Source organism: Neomonachus schauinslandi, chromosome X (genome assembly GCF_002201575.2).
Source record: "Neomonachus schauinslandi chromosome X, ASM220157v2, whole genome shotgun sequence".
Lineage (NCBI taxonomy): Eukaryota > Metazoa > Chordata > Mammalia > Carnivora > Phocidae > Neomonachus > Neomonachus schauinslandi.
The window spans coordinates 3,695,681-3,715,868 of NC_058419.1; the positions used below are offsets into that span (position 1 = coordinate 3,695,681).

Genomic DNA, 20,188 nt, shown 5'->3' on the forward strand with positions numbered 1-20,188 from the left:
CTGAGTCTGCCCGGCCTGTGAGCTCCCTCCTCACTCTGGTGCCCCGAAGATCGTGGTGGGGGGCGGGGTTTACCACAAAATGGCTCTCCTGCCATGGACAGTGGTGCGTTCCAGATGGGTACCCTCAACAGCAGTGGGGGTGGTGGCAAGGCCATTCCAATGGCCCTGGTGACCGGGTACCACCAGGTGGGGCTGATTTTGGCCACCAGTAGGGGAGGCCACCTTGGAGGACTTTGCAAGGAGGGGTTTGTGGCACTTGGGAGCAGGAACAGGAACTCTGCAGTAGTGAGAGTGACATGACAGCAGTTTCGGAAGTGAGAACACATCTTCCGAAGGATTTGGTGCGCAATGAGGATGGGCCAGAAGGTTGGGAAGCGGCAGAGTGACAGGCTAGCCCTCAGAAGCCTACCTCAGGTTAGTGTCAGCCGTCCCAGCCCCATCTGTGCCTCTCCTGTGCCCCCAGACCAGCCTGGTGGCCATTTGTCCACACCCCACTTTTCTGCCTGGGTGAGAGCTGAGGAAAGGTGGGCATTTCAGGAGGGGAGCTTGTCAGGTCACATGGCTTTCCAACTGGTGACAATTTTAAGGCTATAAGAAGTTCAGGAAGGGGTAAAGAGTAGCAGGAGGGTGGAGTCAAGGGGCCGGTGCGGAGACAAGGCAGGCTTGGCCAGGAGCTCGTGCCAGCACCCATGTGCAGTGGTAGGAGGGAGCGTAAGTATGTATGTACAGATGGTACGGGGTGGTGGTGCAGAGAATTATGGTTTCTAAGTGTCGAATTTCCTGTATGTAAATCAACTCCACGTTCAATTGCAATGCAGTGGAGTAGCAGGATCAGGGCCTCAATGTCATCAGCCCTCTCAAACTCACACTACTAACCTAACATATAAGAGAGACTGAGAGACAAACCAGATCCCAGATGAACCATTTTAATAGGGAGAGTTATCTGGTAGGATAACTGACCTCAGACACTTGCATTATTTTGATTAGTGCCTTTTTTTTTTCTTTTGAATGGGTGTTTTTTGGCACCCGGTAAGCATCATCCTTTTCTGTTGGTCTTATTCCTATGTCATCCCCTGTACTCATCCCCTGTTTGGGAGGAGCACATTCTTTTGGTCCTACACCATCACCTGTTAATATTCATCCTTGCCATAGCTCAATCTACTAGAATGGAGGCTGGCAAACTTTTTCTGTAAAGGGATGCGTGGTAGAGATTTTAGGCTTTGCAGGGTCCGTGGTCTCGGTTGCAACTACTCACCTCTGGTGTGGTAGCACAAAACCAGCCATAGACCGTACAGAAACGGATGGGTGGGGCTGTTTCCACAAACTTCATGGGCCCTGACATTTGCATTTTGTATAATTTTCCCCTGTCACAAAATAACCTTCTTTTGATCTTTTCAACCAATGAAAAACGCCAAAACCACCCTTAGTTTGCAGGCTACAAACAGACAGGTGGGCTGGATTTGGCCCACAACTACCCCTGAGCTGGAGAACAGTTTTGCTGCACGTTACATCATGGCCGGTGTTTAGCTGGTGAGGTTTGGGCATCTCCACTGCACGTTTACCAGGTAAAGCTCCAATTGGGTGTGACTGTCCACTGCCTGGTGACTGTCTTTTCCTCACCTCCTCACGCCTCCCCAGTGTGGAGGAGTAGATAGGTGCTGGGGTTTGCCCCTCAGAGCCTGCAGGGATCTCCCAGACCATGTCTAGTGCCCTCCTGGTACAGATGGGACCACTGAGGCCAAGGCACAAGGGAATGGCCCAGAACACCCCTGAGTTGGTGGGAAAGTGGGGGCCATACTTGTAGCCTGGAATACATAGTAACTGCTCAAGCTCGCGGTAGCCATATTTCTTTAGCTGTTACAAGACTAACAAGAAGGCCTCTCTGCTCACTGTGTCTCAGGTCACCCATTTTTCACCACCTCAGCACAACCTTATTGGGTCCAGCCAGGATCTCAACCCTGCCTGGCTCCAAAGCACATGCTCTTAGCCATTCACTCACTGGGGTTCCTAGCGGTCCTCCTGCCTCTTTGACAGTGTGGGACTGTAGCTGGTTAACTCCCCAAACTCAAGGAACCTTCATTTTGCTCCTTTTCCCTCTTTAATTATTGAGGTGATACATGAAGTTGTGAGAAATACAAAACAAGGGTAAAATGCGTGGACCATGCCGTGTATATAGTGTGTGTTCAGTAACTGCTAGCTATTTCCGTTAATTCTCCAGCTAGTTAGTGTCATAGGATAAGTACTGCCTGAAAATCAGGACACTCACTCACTCCTTATACGTTTTGTTTTTCCAGCCCCAGGATTCAGAGCAACGGATGGAAGTCAAACGGGAAACATGTCGGCTCTAACTAAGGGAGACCCCCGCCCCATACTTCGGCTCACTCACGCGGCGGGAGCCACCGGGGTGGGGGGGGGGGCTCTGGAGGTGCTGGTGGCGCAGGGGGAGCAACCAGGAAGCCTGCCGAGGGCACACTGCGGGGAGGTGGTAGTAGCCACCCTCTAAGGAGGACGTGGCCCAGGGCAGCCCTTGCCGAATAATGGCAGGGGCCGGCTCGACGCCGCCGCTCTGCCACTCTGGAGAGCAGTGGAGCTCTCCCTTTGTCCTGGAAAGCCGGCTGCAGCTGGAGCCCGTCTTGAGGGTGTTCACGTCAAAGCCTGCGGCGGGCATTTTGCTGTTCAGGGCAGTGTTGGAATCTGATTTCGCCCAACCCTGGAGATGGACTCCGTTTGCGGGGGTTCATGGGAAAGGACTGCAGCGCGTCTGTCGATCATTGGGCACGTTTTCACATCGACTCTGCAGATGTGAACTTGCGCTTTCAGCGCATTCATCAAAGCCTCCGGAGAGCTGACCCTGTCTCCCCCCACGTCCTCCCCTCCCCCACCCCGGCCCGAGGCGCTGCGGCTCCAGGCCGCCCCCCTCCCTCTCGCCTGCCCCGGCGCCCCCGGCCTTGGGCTCATTTCCTCGAGACGTGCCGCTGTTTACCAACAGCGGGCAGCCACGAAAACGGCCCTTTTCTTTCATCTCCGGACGGGGTTCCACTACAGTTTCCTGCAGGGATCGGCGAGTGGGCGGGCAGCCAGCGGAGTGAAAGCAAAGCTCAGTCACAGCGACTGGGGCAAGAGCACGGGTGCTGCGTCCTGGAGCCGCAGCTGGAGGGGCTCCCAGGGAACAGCTTTTTACCGGGAGGACGCGAAGTCCAGAAGGGGAAGAGCCCTGTCCAAGGTCACCCAGCTGGCAGAGCGCACCTGGCGTGTGCGCCGCCTCGGGTCCCGCTCCGGGCCGGGAGGAGTCTGGCGCGCCGAGTGGAAATCACCGGACGCTCTGACCGCCCGCGCCTCCGGCTCCTCGGCCACTGTTGACACATTGCTCCGGGACCGCAGGCTCCCCTCTCGAGGACTGGGGAGAGGGAGCCGGCTCTCGCCCCAACCCAGGCCGCCCCACCCTCCGGCTGCCCACGGGCCCCGCCCCTCGCGCACCAGCCCGCCCCCAGGCTAAGGACCTGCCCCCAGGCTGCGGCCCCGCCCCTCGCGCAGCGGCCGGGCCCCCGAGACTGCAGGCTCGCTCCGCCCCTCGCGCCACAGTCGCAGCCCCGCCCCACCTCACCTGGCCCCAGCCGGGCGCGCCCCCAGCACCAGTGCTCGTGCGTGCCCCTCCTCCGCCCTCCCGGGGCTGTGCGGCGCGCGCCGGCTCTGGGCGGGGCCCTGCAGTGGCGGCGGGGCTCCTCCTCCTCCGTCCCAGCGCCTCCCCGACCTCCCCCTCGGGCACTCTCGCGCTCACTGCGCTCCTCCGGGGCCCCTCCGCCAGCTCACAGCCATGGTGGTCTGGCGCTCGGCCTTCCTCATCTGCCTCGCTTTCTCCTTGGCCGCTCTGGTCCAGAGAGGTAAGGCGGGCGGGGGGCGCGCGGGGACCCCGCCCTGTGGGCTCGCGGGGCGGGGGCTTGGCGCCCCGCGGCCCCGTGCTGCGCATGAGCGGCCCGGCCCCCGCCTCGCTGGCCTGCGGCGGAGGCTGCTGGCGGGTGGGCGGGGCTGTGCGGGGCAGTGGGGGTGCGAGCCCCGGGCCCGCGGGGACTGACCTTGCCGCGATCCGTGTGGTCGGAGAGGAGAGACCCGGCTAGAAACAGCGGGAGAAAATCCCCCTTAAAATCTTGAACAAGGTGTCACCACCGGTGACAACAGCTGTCTCCAGGAGATTGCTTTTGGGAAAACCTTGAAGAGAGCGCACTCATTCCCTTGAGCGGGGCTTCTCAAAATGTGTTTTGAGGCCACCTGCAGAAGCACCTGGGGAGCTTCCTGGGCGTATTCCTACCCCCTTTTGTCAGGATCTCTGCGGGGACGGGATGGGGGGGGGCAGCGATATGTTGTAGGTCTAACCAGCTCCCCAGGTGCTTCTGGTGCCCGCCCCAGTTTTCTAGCCGTTGGCGATTTTTGCCAAGGAGGTGGAGAGAGAAATGCTGTCGAATCAAGGGAGCAAGTTTCCTAAAAGACCCTCAGTACTCCAAGTGTGGTCCAGGGCCTTCATAGGCATCACCTGGGACTTGTTAGGAATGCAGCATCTCAGGCCCCGCCCCTGACCTACTGAGTCAGATTCTGCATTTTAACTGGATCTCCTGGTAATTCGCAGGCACATTTAAGTTTGAGAAGCATCTTAGAATAAATGCAGTGCGTGGTTAAAAATAGGCCCTCCAACGTGTACAGACAGAATCTTCTTACACTTATTTATATCCCATTTCCACATCAGAAAAAGGTTTGAGGAAAACACTGCAATTGAGCACAGGGTTGAGCTCTGAGCTCCCTGACAAGGAGGGCAAATTCAGCTAGTGAAAAACATGAGCTCAGCAGAAACAAAACTTTGTCCTTGTACTGAGTTCTAGTGAGATTTATGTTACATATAGGGAACACTGGAAAACAGTAGGCAGTCTAAGGCAGTTTTGCAAAAGATGCAGAAATGTTTCTCATGTGGGCAGCCATCCTGGACTTGGTACAAGAAGAGCCATTCAGCATTCTACAAAGGTGTCAGGCTCTGTTCCAGACACTGATGATGCAGCAGTGAACAAGACTAAGACTGTCTTCATGGAGCTAACGTCCTGGTGGGGGGAGAAGACAAGCACAAACATCACGATCTACATAATATATTGACAGTGCCATGAAGAAAAATAAAGCAAGTATAGGGTTGTTGAGTTTTCTGTTTCATTTTGCTTCTTTGGGGTTAACATTTTAATTTTGTTATGATGCATTTGTGGGGAAAAAGTCTAATTACTTGATTGGCTTGCATCTAATGATATGGAAATTTTGAAAGTGGAAGCGCAGAAAAGTTAGAAAAATGATACTCCCTTCAAGGTGTCTTCTGGAAGTCTTCAACATGATTTGCACATTGAGAAGGGGAGGAATAGAGATAGGTCTCAGATTTTCACCATCACGTGTTATACTAGGTGATTTAGGAGGTGGTGGAGGAAACTGAACCAGTGCAACCATTTTACAGATGAATCGGAGGCACAGGGAAATAGGAGGTAACTTGCCTCCGGTGGCAGAGTTAAGATTTGACCCCAGGCTTGTCTGATTGCACAGTCCTTGCTTCTAAGCACCTGGAGGCTGCGCTCCTACCTTGGGGAAAGTTCTCTGAACCTTGCTTGGTTTGCTCCGCCCTATTATGCCTAACAACAAAGGCATCTTGGCGGGGGACCAGGAGTGTGTCACTCTCAGATCTGCGGCCCTGCCACCAGCTGCCATCTCCTGAGTGCTTGCTGTGTTCCAGGCATTTCACATATCTTGGTTTTAGTTGCCTCAACAGTTTTGCTGGTTAGGTATTAACAAGGGGTCCCTGGGCACAGAGCTTGGAAGAGATTGAGCCAGGATCCCACCCCGATAAGACTGCTACCTAGTGATCTTTTTAATTGTAATTAAGAGAACTGAACCGGAGGAAGCTTCTGCTTCAAGGTGGGGAACCTGCTTTGTGGCTGTTTTGTGCAAAATAAGATGACAGGTATGGGCTTTGAATTGCTGGTCTCTTCTGGGTATCCAGACAGCTACAGTTTGAGAGCTGCTGTATCAAAATGAACAAACACAAAGCAGTGCTTAGTTAGGCATCTGCTGCCTCTCTTGGAACCCCACAGTGGTGGATTGGGTGGGCCTGCGCCAGAGCCATTTTAGTCCTGGTCCTCAGTAGTGACCTATGACCGAGAAAGACGGGCAGCCCTCAGAAATCACATAGAACCTCGAAGCATGATTCGTGAAATCCCCTCCGGCTCTGGCAAGTTGAGACAGACTTCAGGCTTCCAGGAGTTTAAAAGGGTGGCTACCAAGTCATCCCCGTTCTAATTTTGGATGGTTTTTTAGTCCAGTGTGTATTTTACTAGCTCTGAAAAAACCCTCTGAGGACAAACATGTTGCCTGTATGCACCTACAGAAATAGGAAGCTGATTTTTTGTGCGGTGGAGAGAAGAGTCTCAGTGGTGCAGGTGGGCAGTAATGATAATGAAGTTTCCATTTCCTGAATGCCTTCCATGCACCGGGCTGTCAGTGCGCCACACACATTTACGCCTCATAACCACCCTGAAGGGTTGGCACCATGACCCATCTCCTTTTCTTATGTCCTTTATGGCCATTTGCATATGGCCTTGAAAAGTAACTCGGTGGTGGGGCACCTGGGTGGCTCAGTTGGTTGAGCATCCAACTCTTGATTTCGGCTTGGGTTGTGATCTCAGGGTTGTGAGACAGGGCCCTGCATTGGTCCCACGCTTAGTGTGGAATCAGCTTGGGATCCTCTCTCCCTCTGTCCTTTCCCCAGCTTGTGCGCTCGCGCGCACTCTCTCAAATAAATAAAATCTCAAAAAAAAAAAAAAAAAAAGTAACTTGGTGGTAACCTATTTCTCAGATGAAAAATGAGTAGCCCAGTGAGGTTTAGGACTTGAACTCAGGTTTGTCTGAATAACCAAAGCAGGGGTCATGAATGCAGATACCCCCAGGGATGGGGCAGGTCATAGAAATGTGGAAAGTGGCTGAGACTAAGTGTGACGAATATGTAGGCAAGCCACCGGCTGCTGAGTACCTGCTCCCTTAAAGAGACGCAGTGCAGACCTTGAAAATAATATGCTAAGTGAAAGAAGCCAGGCACAAAAGCCCACATATTGTCCCATTTATATGAAATGTTCAGATTGGCAAATCCATAGAGACAAAAAGTAGATGAGTGGTTGCCAGAGGCTGGGGGTGGGGGGCAGGGAATTGGTGAATGAGGAGTGACTGCTTAGTAGGTGCAGTTTCCTTTTGGGGTGATGAAAATGTTCTGGAACTAGACAGATGTGATGGTTGCACAACCTTGTGAATGCACCAAGAACCATTCAGTTGTACACTTTTAAAGGGTGAGTTGTGTGGTGCATGAATTATATCTCCATTTAACAAAAAATTCGCTGTAGTTCAAGCAGAACAAATGAGAGTGGAGGCAGCCTGTGATCCCTGGATTGGGGTTGGTCTTTGATCCCTGGGGCTCGGTCGGGTAGAGGAGAGAGAGGAGAGCAGAGTGGGCCCCATGTGTTGGTGGCGCTGAGATGCTAGGCTGGGATCCCGGCAGAAGCCCTGTGGGCCTACTCGGGATATTGCATATGAGCCAGACAGGCCACAGGGGCACGTGCAGGCTTGGCCCAGAGCTGGGTAACCCCCCACCTCCATCCCCGTGGCTGTGCACCAGGCAGTCATTGCACTGGACTGACAGGGTCTGGGGACAGTTTGCCTTTTAGTGTCCCATGTTTTGATTGGTTTTCGGTCCATTCCTTGCTGTCACAGGTCACATCCCCCTCCCCTCCATCATTTTGGACACCAGGTAACTAAAACATGTTTGTTTGTTCATTTAATGTGCCTACCCCAGCAAATCACCCAAGAGCCAGCCTCAGCAGGTACTGAGGAAGGGGCTGAAGCTACTTCCAGGAGAGGTGGGGATGAGGAGGCCTTTTGGCTGCTCAGAGGGGTGTGTGGGGAGGAGCTGGTTTGGGGACTGGCGAGTTCAGGAAAGAGACCTTCCAAGTGCACTGACTTTCCTGGATTCTTCTGCCACCTGGCGTTGGCGCCTTGCCTGCTCTGTGTCCACCCCCTACTCTTTGCACTCGGGAGGTAGTCCTCTGCTGCTCTCTGTGTGCTTGGGGAGGCCTGGCTGCAGGGGCTCCTGTCTCCCAACCCGGACTCGGCTCTCCCTGAGTCTTGCTCATAAGTTCACTGATTGGTCAATCTTGGTTTGCCTGTAGAAGCTTTACGTCATCCTAAACGTGCCCCTAGCCGAAACCTGTGGGAAATCCTTGGATGAAAGTAGGTGTTCCAAACAGAGATGGGTGGGAAGCCCTAATCTCTGGCACCTGTGACTGTTAGGTTACTTGTAAAGGAGAGTTAGGGTAGCTAATCAGCTGCATTTAAATAAGATTCTCCCGGGTTATCCTGGCCAATTGAAAGACAGGGATCCTTTAAATATGGAAGATGGAGGCAAAGGAGTCAGAGCGAGTCAGAGAGCGACGTGATAAAAGATCTGAACCAAAGATGGAAGGGCCAGGAGCCAAGGGATGTACACACAGCCTCGAGAAGCTGAAAAGCGGGACGGACTCTCCCTGAGAGCTTCCAGAAGGAACGTTGCCCTGCTGACACCTTGTTTTTAGCCCAGTGAGACCTGTGTTGGACTTCTGGCCTCCAGAACTGTAAGATTAAAAAAAAAAAAAAAAGTGTGTTAAGTCCGTCGAAATTTGTTGTAGCAGCAAGAGCAACCAATAGGAAAACTAAGGGGTAGATACTAGCCTCCTCTTCATTCATTGAAAAAACTAGCTTGTGATGTTTCCTTACATTGTTTTGATTTTGCTACCTTAAATCAATTCTCAATATGCTCTGAGTTGAGGCGTTTAAATATGCAGAAAACTGGATTGCAGTGATGTTCTCGGTGTGCCAGTGGACGCTGAGAAGCCCCCCTGAGGGCCCTGGGAGACCGCTACATTCCTTATGCTTGTGTTTGGTTTTTTAAAAACTTCACAAGGAAATTGGAGCCCGGGCCTGCAGTGCCTACCCCCCAGAGACCTTTTCCATCTCCCCACCCCCTCCCCAGTCCCGATGGCTGCTGGAAGCAAGTGCAGTCTGGGGCCCCGGGGACAGACCGAGGGTTTCTGATCCGTCTGGGCCACGCCTGCCCCTTTGCTGAGGAGGAGGAGTGAGCCCCCTCCAGCCCGGTTTCCCCTAATTGTGCTGTTCCCTGGTTCCCCAGGCAGGTGGGGGAAGAGCACCAGAGCGGGAATGGGTGCTCCTGGACCTCCACGCCAGCTTCAACCAGTTTTGAGCTGTTTTTTTTTTTAGTTTTCTATCCAGGGCAGCTCATAAGATGTCAAAGGGGTCTGCAGCTTTTAAGCCAACAAAAACACTCTGAAAACTGGTTGAATTCCACCGAGAGTGGTGCCCCTGCCCAGTGAACATCTGTTTAAAGGGGAGGCTAGACAACATCTGGCTGGCAGTGCCAGGTGGTTCATGTGGGAATTACTTTCCAAATTAGAGACGGTCCCCTCAGCAGGAAATACTGTTGCAGTGCGGAATTCACTACCACCAAAATAGTGCCCAGGCACGGACTGGGCTCGTTTTGACATTCTTTTTATTTTTATTGCTGCTTCAGCTAGCCTGGGATGACGGAATTAACACAGAGCTTGCATTCCACTGTGGCCCCACCATTTGCTGGCGACAGTTGCCTTATCTGCACCAAGAGGCTGCTGATCTCTGCTTTTGTTGGCCTCACAGAATTGTTGGAATAGCCAATTCATTGCTAATGCAAACAGGTGGTGTGTTGTCAAGGTATTAGTGAAGTTAGGCTCCCTAGACAGGCCAAGAAGGCCAAGAGGCCACCTGCCTAAGGGGGTTCTATGAGAATTCGGGGGGTTCATGTTTACAGAAGCCTTTACTTGGCCTGAACGAAAATGCCCCTGAATTCCTGAGGTGGGCTCAGAGTCCGAGTGAGCGGGAGCAGCTCTAATTTAGGTGCTCTTTATAGCCCTTTGGCTTCCTACCTACAGAGTTCTGGGTTCTTTGGCAGGAGCGATCCCTTTTTTACTTTTCATCATTCATTCATTTGGCTCCTCACACCAGCTCAAAAAAATATAAGAATCCAAAGTAGTGCCTAAAAAGAAAGAAACAAAAAACATGTTTTAATCTTTTATTCATCACCTAAAATATAGCACGTGGACTTGTAGTTTGGGGCTCCCATTCGTTTCTTCCCGACACTTTGCTTCCCACCTCTCCCCTGAAAGTGCCCCTGGCCAGGGTCAGCAGTGGGTTCCTATTGCTAAACCTGAGGGTCATCTGCCACCCTCTGATCACTTTCTTCCAGGCTTGTCACCTCTCTGACCTCAGGGCCTGTGGGAATGCCTCCGATGTCATCCTTGGTGGACTTCTTTACCTATACTTGCTTCCCAGGTGCTTTCACTGGCTTCATGGCTTCAAATTAAATTCCGTCTGCGTGCTTATGACTCTTCAGTTTCTATTCCCAGCTGTGATAGCTCTTTGCCTCCAGGCGCCTACATTCAACATCTCCACGGTGGCCCGCTAGTGGTTAGGTTATTGAGGTCCTTCAGTTCGCTCCACCCACCAACGGAATCCTGGCCCTTCCCCCAGGGTCCCTGGACCGCCCCATCCTCCCCATAATCTGGCAAGCATGGGGATCATGCCCTGTGCAGCTGTGTTAAATTATTTTGACTATTACCCTTGCCAGTAGGCCTCTCAGAAGGGCCCTGGTGCATACCTGAACTTCTGCTCATCTCTGCCAACCTTCTCCTCCCACCTGAGTAACTGGCAGCCCCATCCTGCCGGTGGTGCTGGCCACTCCTCCAGGGCTCTCATTCTGTCACACCCCACATCTGATCTGTCTGCAGACTACGCTGTGATCACCCTCAGAATCCTTCAGACTCCCACCTCTTCTCCCCTCCTCCCTGGCTCCCTCTCTTGGCTGGGCCACCATTCCCCCTCTTTGGAGCCCTGGCAGTGACCTCCCAAGTCGTCTCTTCCAGAGTCCACTCCTGGCCCCTGTAGTTCAGTCTCCACACCGCAGCCAGGTGATCTAGAAACTGAAGCCCTCCTGTCCCTCTGCCCAGAACCATCTGATGGCTTTGAATTATAATGAAAATAAAGTGCAGACCCTTACTGTGGCCTACAAGTCCCAACAGAGGCCCTCTGGCCTCAGCTCCCACCCCTGCTCAGCACTCCCCTCTGGCTAGAAGGTCCTTCCCCAGGTAGGTGCATGTCCTCTCCCTCTCTTCCTCTCAGATGCTCCCACCTTAAGCCGTCCCTGACCACCCCCCCCCCGCACCTGAACTAGTACCCGAAATACCCTTCTATCCCCAGCTGGATTGAGTTTGATATTTTCTGTCTGCCTGCCACCTTGCCCACTGTCTTCTCTCTGCCCCTAGACTTTTGCTTCACGAGGGAAGGGACTTGGTTTTTGTCTGTTTTGTCACCAGTATCTAGAAAAATCTCTGGCACGGACTGGGCAGGAAAGGGATGGCTTGGACACAGCAATTGAACATCTAATTAAAGAGCTATTTACAGGATCTGGGCCACATTAAGGGAGACCAACAAAGGGTGGTGAAGCAACATGGGGAGTGTTATCCACCCAGGGCTTCAAGGGGAGGAAGGGGTCCTGGCATCCTGGGTAGTTAGGGTTGTAGGAGCTGGATAGGCCTCCTGCAGGGTGGGAGCTCAGACAATAAACGTGGCAAGTATTCCCCCACCCCACCTCCAGTCTTTTCTTCTGCCTCCCATGGCTAAACCCATGGGTCCTGAACTGTGTACGCAGGTGCCCTGGGGCACTGCTGCAGACTCTGGGTGATGCCACGGATGGTTTTAAGTTTTGAGGAGAATGCATCAATGTGTGTCAGATACCACACAAACTACCACTTTGAACTGGTTGGAACTAAGTACGTTATAAACAGAGCTGTTAGGCCTCCCTGGCGCTCTGACGTCTGGTTGGCTTCAGTGCATCGGGTCCCTTAGTGTCTCGTGGCTTTTTCACTTTGAGAGGTGCAGGCCTAATCATCAGCTGATGGACATTTGGGCTGTTTCTACCCTTTGACTACCGAGCTTGGTATTCTTATGAACATTTGCGTCTAAGTCTTCGAACACCCATTTTCAGTTCCGTGGGGTGTGTATCCTAGTGCATGGCCTTTTATGACCCAGCCTTGGAAGTCACGCGACGTCTCTTTTGCTGCATTCTGTAGGCTATGAGTCACTTAAGGATAGTCCAGATTCAAGGTGAGAATATCTATCTCCCTTCTCGTTGGGAGAATGTCAGAGAATTTTTAGCCACAATTTAAAACTGCCACACAAATCCACTGGGATTTCAGGGTCCAAATGAAATGCTGCCTCCTCTGTGGAGGTATTAACTGCTTAGAGCTCCGTCATTTTGTGTACTTGTCTGACTTCTAGTTCTTTTATGAAATCCTTGCCATTTTGCATGTTATTGTACTTGTTGATAGCTCTGCATCTGCCTCTTCCTTGATGCCACCCTGCTGTCATGTTGTCAGCTCTCAGGGTGTTTCCCCAATGAGGGGGATGGTCTCGCCGGCTCTGAGGGTCTTTCCTGCGCTGATGTTCTCCGGAGCTTAACTTGGCCTTACTGGCCCAGGCTTTCTCCACGGGAAGGGGAGCACAGTGCCCAGCCTGCAACCCCCTTGGAAGTGCTTGTGGAGTGGGAGATTCAAGGGCTTTGGATGATCTCCGTAAGGTAGGGCATTTGCTTTTGTCCCCCTCTATTTTTCTTTTTTCTTTTTTAAAAAAGATTTATTCATTTGAGACCGAGAGAGAGCATGAGCTGGGGGAGAGGCAGAGGGAGAGGGAGAAGCAGACTCCCTCCTGAGCCAGGAGCCCGATGCGGGCCCTGATGCCACGACCCCGAGATCATGACCTGAGCCGAAGGCAGATGCTTAACCATCTGAGCCACCCAGGCGCCCCTACCCTCTGACTATTTCTACTTGGAGAAGATTCACAGAGGGTTGAGCACTTTCTGTCCTGGGTAGAGGCTGTTGAGCAGAGTTTCTCCACCATGGCACTATTGACATTTGGAGTGGGCTTTCCTGTGTGTTGTAGGATATTGAGCAGCATCCCTGGCTTCTACCCATTAGATGCCAGCACCGCCCCCGCCCCAAATCTTGCCAACCCAAAATGATTCCAGACACTGCCCAGTGTCCTCAGTGGACAGAACCGTCCCGGGTTGAGACCCACTGCCCTAGAGACAGACCTATTCTTTATAATTCCACCCTCTGTTTTCAGTATTCCTCACGAGTCCCTAAAGTTTTCTGTTATTATTGTCATGTTGCTTCCAGATAGACATGTTGGAGTAAATCCGATCACAGCCAATCTGTGGATTGGCATCCACTTGAGCTGACTCGAGGCTCCTTGGTGAGCTTTGTGCTCATCCTCGTTACATCAGGTACGTCACCGGTCTCCTTAGGTAGTTATTGTCTGCATGGATTTCCACAGATGGCTGGTCCCATCCAGTGTGTATTGATCCTCATTAGTTGCACTTTTAGATGGTGGCCTTATCTTTTTAAATACATTCAATGATTTTCTGATAACCAGTGAGGAAAAAATGAACAGAAAAATGAGCCAAAGACTTGACCAGGCCATTCATAGAAGAGGAAATCAAATAGGACAACAAACATGAAAAGATGTTTAACCTCATTAGTAATCAGAGCTGCAAATTAAACTATAATCAGATAAAATTACATGCCCTCCAATAGGCTAAAAATTATAATAAAGCCTGAGGATACCAGGCGCTTACATGGTTACAAGAGTAATATGTATTCTTTGTGGTAAACTTGGAAAGTGCAGAAAAGTGTAGAGAAAATGCAAACCCCATAACCCAGGGTTAAGCAGTGTTACCATAACGGAATATAGTATTTCAGTAATATTTATTCTGCAGAAATATATATTGCACATTATTGGTATTGAACTGTGTATATAGCTTTTACCTTTATTGTGAAATATAACATAGATACAGGAAAGTGCGCGAGGCCTTTAACAAGTATAAAGTGAAAATCTCTGTCCTCACCAAGCAGGTTGAGAAACAGGTTGACAATATCCCGTTAGGCCTCCGTGTGCCCCCTCTTGATCACAGTCCCCTCTCCCCGACAGAGGTGACCACCAGCCTGATTTCTGTGCAGTCATCTTCTATTTCCACCACCCATGTATGTGGCCCTAAACAATTTCAGCTTTGTTTGACCTGTCTTTTAACCTTACAGAAATGGAATCACAGTGTAGGCTTTTGTGTTTTGCCTCTTTCCACCCACATTGGTAATGATCTGTTGTGTGTGTTTGTAGTTCTATCATTTTCATTGCTGTGTATTATTCTGCTGTTTGAAGGTACTGTAAGTTTTTGTAATGCATTGTCTTATTGATGTCTATTTCGATAATTTCCTGTTTCTTACCACTTCGAGCAGTGCTGCCATTAACATTCTTATGAAGATGGGCAAAAGTTTCTCTGGGAAAGCGGTTCTCAGACTGTGGTCTGGGGACCCTTTGAAGGCCCTGGAGACGTTTTCAGGGGGTTTACGAGGTCCACCTATTTTCATAATAACACTAAGATGTGAATTGCCTTTTGCATCCTCCTCTTCTCATGAGTGTATGGTGGAGTTTTCCAGAGTTGATGTGACATATGCTATCATTGCTGTAATGGCTAATGGGATGTGTGTTTGTGTTGTCTTGTGTTTTAAAGTTTCTCTGCTTTAATTTCTAATATCCTAAATATCAATGGATATAACCCACTTAAACACAAGATCTTTGAGATTCTCCATTTTTTAGTATATAGAGTCTTAAAGCCATAAAGTTTGAAAATTGCTGTTCTGAGGTTCTATTTAGTAACATTTCTGGGTTATCCAGTATTTGTAATTTCAGTCTTACAGGTGATGCTACACTATCTTCCAAAGTGGTTATACCAGTTTATCTTCTGTTGTACCACGGTGTCGCCAACATTTGGTATAGTCAGACTTTAGTATTACATTAATACTGGTGGGTTTGTAATTTTATATTATTGTGGTTGGATTTACATCTCTCTGCTTACTAATGACATTGAGCATCTTTCCATGTATTGTCCAATTTGATTTCTTCTTTTATGAATTGCCTCGTCAAGTCTTGGCTCATTTTTCTCTTTTTCTATGGTTCTCACTTATGATGCTTTATTTCCTCTTGTGCTTGGCTATTCTTGGCTGTGTACTGCTCATTGTCCTTGCAGTATATATGTGGGGATTCTTTGAAGTAGGATAAATGTGCCTTCTCCCAGAGATCTGTGTTTGATTTTGCCAGGTGCCTTGGGACATTCTTAATCTGGGATCACCTAAAACAGGATCCTTACCTTTCCCCCTTGCAGTCCTCTGGAGGCTGAACTGGGGAAGGGCAAGTTTGTTTTTGAGTCACCCTTACCTCAAGGGTGTAGCCCTTTGGGGTCCCAGTTTAATGTTGGGAGAATTTTCTGTTAGATTTCCTCGATTTGGGTGGCCATGGGCCCCGGCTTCAGACCCTTTTGCCTGCCTCGGAAGGTTGTGGAAACAACTTTATCCAGATTGGCAAGTGCCTTCAGGGCAGACAGCTGAGTGTGCATGGTTGTTTTTACCGTCTTGTCAGTTCTTCAGTGCTTTTAAGGGGCTGTTTTTTTTTTTAATTGTTTTATTTATTTATTTTTTAAAGATTTTATTTATTTGAGAGAGAGAGAATGAGAGACAGAGAGCAGGAGAGGGAGGAGGGTCAGAGGGAGAAGCAGACTCCCTGCTGAGCAGGGAGCCCGATGTGGGACTCGATCCTGGGTCTCCAGGATCATGACCCGAGCCGAAGGCAGTCGCTTAACCAACTGAGCCACCCAGGTGCCCTTAAGGGGCTGTTCTTAAAATCAACCATTTTAGTTGTTTTTAATTGGAAGGTTAGTCCAAATAATCAATCCTCCCCTTACTAGAAATGCAAGTTGGTATATATATGTGTGTGTGTGTGTGTGTGTGTGTGTGTGTGTATCTTTATCCTATTTATCTATGTAACCTTATGTTTTCAAGTAAAATTGTTTTGAATGTCTGATTTTTTGATGGATATTGCAGTGGACTCTAGGTCTTTGCTGTTATAAATTACATTTCAATAAATCTTTCAATAAATAAATATCAATACATTTCAATAAAAAACATAATATTTGGTTAAGAATAATGGTACCTAATTACGGGGTGGCTGGGAGAGGTGGGAGAGAGAAGGTCTGAATCTTCGTGCTCAGTTCATGCCAGTTATTGTTACTGTTACTCTCCCATGTGCACGTGGAATGGCTAAGGGGACATGTGGAGCAGGCCTGCCTAATGGCCTTGGTCTTTTCTGTGGAGGGAAGACAAAGACCAGTCTTGTGCTGAGAGTGTGAGGAGCCAGCTTGAGCGTTCAGGTTGGCAGGTGTAATGTCGGGGGACAAAGGAAGCCGATTAAGGAAACTTGGATTGCCAAGGCACCCCGAGGGCCTGGCTCGAGTCACGTACCCGGAGCTGGCCGCCGTGCCAGTGCCAATCAGCACGGGGATGTGAGGCCCGCGACAGCAGCGTGGCACCAGCCCAGAATGCAGCAAGGCGGAGCCCGCTCCCTCCGCCAAGTATTAATTAAGCGCTGCTTGGGTGCCAGGCACCCCAGTTGGTGCTGGGCCAACAGCGATGACTCAGTTACTGGCCCTGCCTTCAGGAGCTCTCAGTCCAGTGGGACGCGAGGGCATGTTCTCCTGTCCGTGTTCGCGATTGGTAGGGGCGCAGGCCCGCACGTTGTGACACGGATCACTGGTGCCGCCTTGAGTCTCCGCCACGGCTGAGCTGGGACGGCGCCACATGAGAAAGGCGGAGGAGCGTGTCGAAGGCCCTGAGGAGAACAGGAAGGGGATGGCAGAGGGCTGCCTGGCAGGCTCTGCGGGTCTGCTGGGGCAGACACTCAGGCCAGGGTTGAGAAGATAGGGGTGACACCGGAGAGCGGAGCTTCCAAGGCAGGGCAGTTTCCGTCCAGAGCGGGGATGGAGTTGCCCGTAGCAAAGTGAGGTGAGTCGGGGATGTTTGAGATGAGGAAGGAGATGAAGGGCTGAGGGCAGGATCTGGAGGATACCCAGGCCACAGATGCCAGCCTAGTCCAGGATGACTTGGGGTAGAAAGAGAATCCAGCCACTGCCAGGCAGCTCCACTCTGCTCCATGACTAGGAGGCAATGTGCTAGAAGTCAGAAGAGGACAGCCTCAAGGAGAGGGGCAGCAGCTAGGTGACTGCAGTCTCAGAGGAGGGAGGGCTGTCTGAAAGTGAGGGTGGGTTTTTTGGGTGGCCCTGACCTTTCCTCTAGAAGAGGAAACACGGGCAGAAAGTCACAGAGGGACTGGCGCATGGCCACAGATGGGACCTTTATATCCGCCGCCTCTGAGGTGTGGGAGCCTTTGTGTGACAGGTTGATTTCCCTTCTCCTGCATTTTAAAACCATTCCATTTTTCACATGCTGCACAATTCAGTGGTTTTAGTATATTTGCGGAGTTGAGCGACCGTTACCACTACGGAATTTTGGAACAATCTTTCACCCTGAAAAGTAACCCCACACCCTTTAGCAGTTCGTGTCCATCCTCTGCCCACCCTGGCGACCACCAGTCTCCTTTCTGTCTCTCTGGATTTCCCAGTTGTTGACATTCCGTATAAACCGAATCCTACGATGTTTGTCCTCTTGTGACTGGTGTCTTTCGTTTAGTGCAATGTTGGCAAGGTTCTTCCATGTTCTAGCTTGCATCTGTACTTCGTGCCTTTTTATGGCCAAGTAGTATTCCACTGTGTGGGCATAACATTTTATTCATCCATTTCTCAGTTATAGACATTTGGGTTTCCACTTGTCTGCTATGAATACTGCAATAAACATTTGTGTACATGTTTCTGTGTGGACTTAAGTTTTCAATTCTCTTGGGTGGAATTGCTAGGCCATATTGTAACACTGTTTAACTGTTGAAGGAACTGTCAGGCTGTTTTTCAAAGCTTCCTATCATTTTCCATTCCCATCAGCAATATATGTGGATTCCAGTCCCTCCACATTCTTGCCAACACTTTTATTTCATTGTGTTTTTTTCTTTTCCTTTTTTTTTTCTTTTCTTTATTTTTTAGAAAAAAAAACCTAATGAGTGTGCAATAGTATTTCCTTGTGGTTTTGGTGTGCATTTCCCTAATTACTAATGAAGTTGAGCATCCTTTCACGTGCTTATTGGCTCATGTCCTTGAGTGAAAGTCCAGTGCAAAGGGTGTTAAACTGGGGACAAGGAGGCCTGGAGCTCACCCTGACCCTACCCCAGCTCACAGTGGGTGCTTCACATTTCCTTCCTTGATCCTTCTCCCTCGTCTGAGAACCTGCTCAAGTTTGCATTCACCCTGCAACAGCTCTGCCCCCTGCCTCCCCTTTCAGCTGATACCCTTTCTCCTGCCTTCAGATTTCTACTCCCTGCACTTCCTCCTCCTCTCCCTTGATTTCTCAAACTGGAAAGTGGCTTCTGTCCTCTGCCCCAATGGTCTACTGTAAGGTTTCACTAAGGCCACCAGGATAAATGCATTTTTTAAGTTGTCGAAGTACAGGTCCCAAACCATTGATGCCGGTGACCTCTCTGGGGGGTGGAATGAGAAGGAAGAGGATGACTCTTCTCCTTACTGTGGACTTCTTTGGGAATATGCATACAGGGAGCCTCTTGAATTAGTTTAGCAGAAAGCAGCCAATGGAAGGAGTGGGGCATAGAGCTGATAAGTGAGAATGGGTGGTGTGAAATGTCTAGACTAGTGACGCCCAGACTGTGGGCCCCAAAGGCCTTTGGATTGACACTGGGGATGAGCATTGTCTATAGACAACAGTGATGCAGATGGGTCATTCATGTACTGCAATTTAAAATGTTTTTAGATGTTGCTCTGATTTAAACATTGGAGAAATTTTGGAATCTGATAGAGTAATTTCAGAAAGACCTCTTTTTGTGAAATGACCTGTTTCCCCATGCGTTTCCACCCATATATACTAAATATACTTTAGGGTCAACTTTTCAAATTAATAAAAGCCCATTGGGATTTCGATTGGAATTGCATTGACTTTTGAAGAGCCAATTTTTTTCTTTTTTCTTTAACAGTATTGAATTTTCCCATCCAAACACAAGGCTTTCCTCTCTAGTTCTATGTTCTGTGTTTTTTTTTTTTTAACTTTCTTCATGTTTATAATTCACATTTCCTGTTACTTATTCCCAAGTACTTCATAGCATATACTCCTATTGTAAATGGCCTTTCCTTTTCCCATTAAATTTCCTGAGCGATGGTGGTTGTCATCTGAGAAAGCTGATTTTTTGTGTGTACGTTTTCATTACCAGCCACCTTCCCAAACCCTCTTTTAATTTCTTCTAGGTTTTCACTTGACCATCTTGGTATTTCTAGGTATATAATCCTATAATCTGCAAATAGTGATGGCTTTGCCTCTTTTCCAGTATTTTTTTCCCCATTTGTGATCTCTTATCTGAGTCTACTGGCTAGCGCACCCAGAACCATGGTAAATAATAGTAGTGCTCAAGGGCCTCCTTGATTGTTCCTGATTTTGGTTAAGGATAAATCCTTACTCCTATTTTACTAAGAATTTTGGGCTTTTTTTTTTTTATTCTTATGTTAATCCCCATACATTACATCATTAGTTTTAGATGTAGTGTTCCATGATTCATTGTTTGTGCATAACACCCAGTGCTCCATGCAAAACGTGCCCTCCTCAATACCCACCACCAGGCTAACCCATCCTCCCACCCCCCTCCCCTCCAGAACCCTCAGTTTGTTTTTCAGAGTCCATCGTCTCTCATGGTTCGTCTACCCCTCCGATTTCCCCTGCTTCATTCTTCCCCTCCTGCTACCTTCTTCTTCTTCTTCTTTTTTTTTTTTCCTTAACATATATTGCATTATTTGTTTCAGAGGTACAGATCTGAGATTCAACAGTCCTGCACAATTCACAGCGCTTACCAGAGCACATACCCTCCCCAGTGTCTATCACCCAGTCACCCCATCCCTCCCACCCCACCCCCCACTCCAGCAACCCTCAGTTTGTTTCCTGAGATTAAGAATTCCTCATATCAGTGAGATCATATGATACAGGTCTTTCTCTGTTTGACTTATTTCGCTCAACATAATACCCTCCAGTTCCATCCACGTCGTTGCAAATGGCAA

At 49.7% G+C, this 20,188-nt stretch overlaps 1 protein-coding gene across 3 annotated transcripts in view; it reads left to right on the forward strand.

The window, feature by feature from the left end:
• The first annotated feature begins 3,740 nt into the window (after nt 1–3,740).
• CD99L2 (CD99 molecule like 2) overlaps nt 3,741–20,188 on the forward strand; it is a 93,394-nt gene continuing 76,946 nt past the window's right edge. For all 3 annotated transcript variants that reach the window (XM_044911729.1, XM_044911728.1, XM_044911730.1), the window contains exon 1: nt 3,741–3,881. In XM_044911729.1, coding sequence (XP_044767664.1) covers nt 3,815–3,881 — 67 coding nt within the window. In that variant the 5' untranslated portion in view covers nt 3,741–3,814. The remainder of the gene's footprint in view (nt 3,882–20,188) is intronic.